Source organism: Saccostrea cucullata, unplaced genomic scaffold, assembly GCF_032062105.1.
Source record: "Saccostrea cucullata isolate Sc308-1 unplaced genomic scaffold, CSIRO_AGI_Scuc_v1 ctg21466, whole genome shotgun sequence".
NCBI classification, from domain to species: domain Eukaryota; kingdom Metazoa; phylum Mollusca; class Bivalvia; order Ostreida; family Ostreidae; genus Saccostrea; species Saccostrea cuccullata.
In genome coordinates, this window is record NW_026936468.1 from 1 (window position 1) to 5,477 (window position 5,477).

The window sequence follows — 5,477 nt, forward strand, 5'->3', positions numbered from 1 at the left end:
ATAGTAAGCATGAAGTACATACATGTACTTCCCAATCAGAAGTCCTGATTAAACTGTAGCTTAACTGAATTATATATATGTGAGAAAAGAAAATGTTGAAGGGGCTGTTTTTTTTTAATAAACAAACAATCGTTTTTTAGTAAATATGGAGCTACCTTGATTCGACAGTTTATAAAAAAAATATTTAAAGGTTGTGTTTTTGGATTTAGGCTTCCTTGTCTATCAATATCAATTTGTTAGATAATACGACAACAGACATTAGCAAAATCAACAAGAGGCCCATGGGCCACATCGCTCACCCGAGTAGCTTTGAGCATGCTGTTCTTTTCCAGATTTTCCCCTAGTAATACGTATTGTGACCCCACCCAACCCCACAGGTCATTATTTGGACAATTTAAATCTACATTACCCCCAGGATGTTTTCGTAAGTTTCAGCTTTTCTGGCCCATCGATTCTTGAGAAGAAGATTTTTCCTGTTTATTTCTATGTAAAACTTCCCTATTGTGGCCCCGCTCAACCCACGGGGTCATGATTTGTACAATATAGACCCGTAGATGCTTCCACATAAGTTTCAGCTTTCCTGGCCCATTGGTTCTTGAGAAGAAGATTTTTAAAGATTTTTCCTATATATTTTAATGTAAAATTTGATTCCATATTGTTGCCCCGCCCTACGCACAGGGGTAATGATTTGAACAATTTAGAATCTACACTACCCTGGGATGCTTCCACATAAGCTTTCCCGATCCAGTGCTTCTTGAGAAGAAGATTTTTAAAGATTTTTTCTACATACAGTATTTTTATGTAAAATTTTGTATTCCTATTTTGGCCCCGCTCTACGCCCAGGGGCCATGATTTTTACAATTTAGAATAAACACTACCCCATGAAGCTTCAGCTTTTCTGGTTCAGTAGTTCTTGAAAAGAAGATTTTTAATGACCCCACCCTATTTTTGTCTTTTCTGGATTATCTCCCCTTTGAAAGAACTTGGCCCTTCATTTTAACAATATAAAATCCCCTTTTCCCAAGGATGCTTTTTACCAAGTTTGGTTACAATTGGCCCATTTGTTATTGAGAAGAAGTTGAAAATGTGAAAAGTTTACAGACGGACGGACAGCTGGACGGACGACGGACAAAATGTGATCAGAAAAGCTCACTTGAGCCTTCGGCTCAGGTGAGCTAAAGACCAATATAAAAATCATGCATGTTGATACTATGTTAGAAGGAGGGGTACAAACAAATAGACAGACAAAATGTGAACTTTGTGTAACTGTACAAATACAGATGCTCTTCTGATCCTCTATACCACTAGAGAGAAACTGACAAAATTAAATGAGACTCACATGTAGAGAATCACGTGGGGAAGGCACGTGTTCGTACTCTACTTCCATCCTGGATACCTTGAGTCCATGTATGGAACAGACGAGGACCTAGAATTATATTTTAATAAAAAGGATTTTTGATTAAAGATAAGGATGAAAACTAAATAGCTGGGATCATAAAAATACTGATTTAGTTAAATAGATTTTTGAGAAAAACCATTGATATTATCAAACATCTGTTTATATTTATGTTTATTTTATTCTCGTTTTTAACGATACAAATATAGAGAATGTTTTGTTTTTTTTAGTTTTATCGGAATATTGTTAGCTGCACAGAAATGCACCAATGCATATTTATCATGTAGCGCGAACGCTCTTTATGAAACATGTGCATACATGAAAAGTGCAAATCACGCATACTTTTCATGTTTTTTTTTTAATTCGTTTTTTTTTTCTTTCAGTTTCCTTAGATTAAAGGAAAAAAGAACAAGACAGAACTAATATTAATAATGCTTGTCTTTGAAGTACATATTTATAGAAAATTAATAAAACCATGCTAATTTAGAACTAAAAAAGAATACCAATGCCCCCGACCATATTGGAGCTCCAGAAGTAAGAGGAAATTCCATGTCACCCCTGTTAGTGAGTATCACAATACCCACCGGAATGTTGCAAAAAGAAACTAGGATCGAAGCAATGCAGAGTATGCGCAACCTTGTCAGTGCCCTTGTTCTTTTCTGTACAGCTTCAACTGTTCGAAAGAAAACTTCAATTAACTCAATCAAAACAAACATATATCTAAACAAGCAATTTTTTTAAGGTCATTCCTTATAATTTAAATTTTAAAAAAACAACTTTGGATGTAAAATTGTGTTGCTTTTTATGAGTTCAAATTTACCGTGCAATAATACAACCGTAGTAACGGAAGTGATTTGAAGCGAGGGGAGGTAATAACTGATACATAGATCATACATTTATTAAATTGTTGATTATCTCACCCTGGTTTGGGGTGCATATACTTTCAGTACTTATTCAACTGAAAGTTTTTTGTTTAACTGTAAACCTTGTCAGTCCCCAATGTCCAATATGGAATGTTTATTAATAAATTGTTCTGTATTTTCTTTTGTTATATATAAATCTGGAATTTTCCATGGATTCCGAGGACTGGAAATGAGAGGATTGCATGGATAAGATGATTAAGTTGGTCGTCAATGGGTTGTGTACCCATACCAAACCAGATTATACAAAATAATTTGCAAATCAACCATTTAGAGGCGAGAATACAACCAAAATTAGATTATTCATGAATAACATAAACCATTGGAAGACTCAATTAACAACAGAACACGCTCTGGTGTAACTTATTTTTAAAATAATTCTGCCTTAAAGTCTCACATGCTAGCGCTCTTGTTCAGGATTGCAACAAGTTGTCAACAATCAAATGAAAATAAATGTTTTTAAAAAAGATAAATACTAAGCAGAATTTTCTTATGGTCCTCAACAGCTATCAGTGTTTGTCCAGTTAACCAAAGAGTAAATTTCAGAATATGTTTGATGCTATTTGTAGTTGAAATCATGTTTATCAACAAATTGCAAACATTTTGGGCATTTTACATTCAATTCACATATTACAAGTTTTCATCACTCATCATACATTAAAGAAAATATAGGATCTCCCTTGATTTGTAGCTGGATTTTTGTGTTTTGTAACAAATAAATTTTAAATAAAAACACACAACAAGTAGGATAAAAGTCATATCCAATCATAAATCATAGGATATTCTTTTTGTCCCATGTTTAATACTTCTCAAACAATGTTTTACACAGTTTTACATCTGAGGGCACTTTATTTTATTTCATCACGCTTATGCAATAACCATTGTGACGTCTTTACTGCACTACTGTGGGATATCAAAAAATATCCAATGAGTCATATCCACGGGATCAAGGGGTAAACATAGGATTTATTACATTTGTAAATAATTTTTTGAAGTCAAAAATATGAAAAACTTGTAAATAAGAGGAAATATAATAACAGCAAACTGCTTTACAAAATTTGAATAAGTTTTTGTGTCCATGATATTTTAAAGCAATATTTAATGAAAAGCATATCATATCAGAACATCAGGATATCAGAATCAAGTCAGAATCTAGTATTTTTCAGAAAAATCATATCAATTTTTTAATTACATTTGAAAAAGAAATTGTCCAAATAGACAAAAATATAATTTTTAAAGAATTTATAACATTTATATCATATTTCTTTCATATCAAAACTTTTCAAACCAGAATTGAGATAATTAATGACCAAAAATAAATAAAGAAAACAAAAAGAAACCAATCAACCATTTACATATACAAGAGAAGAGACTGAAAAACCATATTTTCTTTCGATTATGTATTTCAAATTTTTGAGTTTGTTCTTAATGACGTTCTACAGATAAACCCTTTTAAACTTTTGAAAATACGACTTGCTTGAATTTTAGTTCATTAAAAACTCTTTATTTTTTAGTAATACTTTCTTACATACTTAAATCGTAAAAGTTTAGATTTGGTAAGATTAGGGCATGACAAACAGCGCATTATTTGTATTTTATGATAGTAATTCTTTATTGTATATTTCAATATTTGTATTGTATGACTTTCATTTGTTTTATGTACTGCTTTATATGTATAGTATAATTTTCTATTTGCTTTTTATAGTTTTATTCCAAATTCGATATTCCTAATTGTATAAAACCATTTGTATTCAATTGTATACCAGTACTGTGTGTGCTTGTCTCTAACTCTAGAATAAAAATTTATTAGCAAATAGGAGTAGAATTTATTCAGTATCACTAATTACAGAATGCAAACAAATATCTAAATGATACACCTCCAGGTAAATATTTTGGAGCGCGTATCAATATTTTTGTGGCCAACTATTAGTTCCATTATCAAATTGCATTTGGACAGAGTTAAATTACAACATATGTGTTTCTCAGTCTGTCTCTATAAGGTTAGGATATCAAATCATCAGAAGAGACCTGATCGTCTTGTAATGAAAGCATTGACTGGTTCTTACTCCGTCAAGATAAAATTTATAGGGAAAAACTTATAATCCAGTGAACACCAAAATGTAAACAATCTTACCTGATACGCCTTGCGCGGTACTGTCACGATATAGTCCATTAACAGTGTACACCATATCTTTGAAATCGGTGCTATATTTTAAACAATACTGAGTTTAAATTAAGAATCATTCCTTTTCCTGCAGACTTGATCAAATTCACATTTTTGTTTACAAAACATGAAATCATTTTGCATTTAAAAACAAAAACATGCGCACTGACACCCGTTTATGTAAGCCATTTATTTAAATGTACATTGTACGTAACTACATCCTGTTTAAGATGGCATCAAGGTTATTGCGAAATTCTGCATTCTTGATCAAGCAGAACGATCACTACTTTAAGTTAAAAATAAAACATCACTTCGAAAGTCATCAAAGAATTGTAAACGATCTCTTTTTAATTCTCTGATTCCATTTTTTTTTTCTTCACATATAATTATAAAGTGTTGTAAATTTTTACCAATACATGTAGATGTCTGTATATTGTGATGATAATTTTTGCAAAAACTTAAAACCATGCTTTACCTTTAAAAACAATAAAAACAAAAAAGGTATATTATATATGTATAAATAAATATATAACAATCAACATAAGCTAATGCAATTTATTTGAATGTTATTTGAAACCTCTCGTAAAAAATATTTTCCCTTAGCGCACTAAGTCAAAATGCTTCCTACACTCATGCTATTTATAAGACATCACAAATGCTTTCACTTATGCGTTATAAGACATACTTTTATTTCACAAACATTATGGTAATTGATTTCTTTAGAAGTCTCACCACTTATTACGGATTTACCGAAGACACTGACGTACTGCACGGTAAATGGATCATTAATTTATGATTTATCCAAAACATACGTAATTCTATGTATACTAATTATCGCGTTGCATAACATTGTATATTTGGGGTGTCACATTAAAAAGTAGATAATGTGCGTTTCTCACTATTCCAGGTTCGAAGTGAAGCATACTGCGTAGTTGTAAATGAAAAGTTAAATGTTTAGGATTTAAATGGCAACTGCTCCTCATTTATTATCTAAAAT

At 31.4% G+C, this 5,477-nt stretch overlaps 1 protein-coding gene across 1 annotated transcript; it reads right to left on the reverse strand.

The window, feature by feature from the left end:
* Positions 1–1,339: 1,339 nt before the first annotated feature.
* On the reverse strand, positions 1,340–4,651 carry LOC134245669 (uncharacterized; the record flags this gene model as incomplete). The annotated part of the gene is made up of 3 exons (XM_062727942.1): positions 4,451–4,651; positions 1,900–2,069; positions 1,340–1,426 (listed from the first exon to the last, which is right to left on the reverse strand). Coding segments are annotated over exons 1-3 (312 nt in total), but the record flags the coding sequence as incomplete, so codon positions are not given.
* Positions 4,652–5,477: the final 826 nt, after the last annotated feature.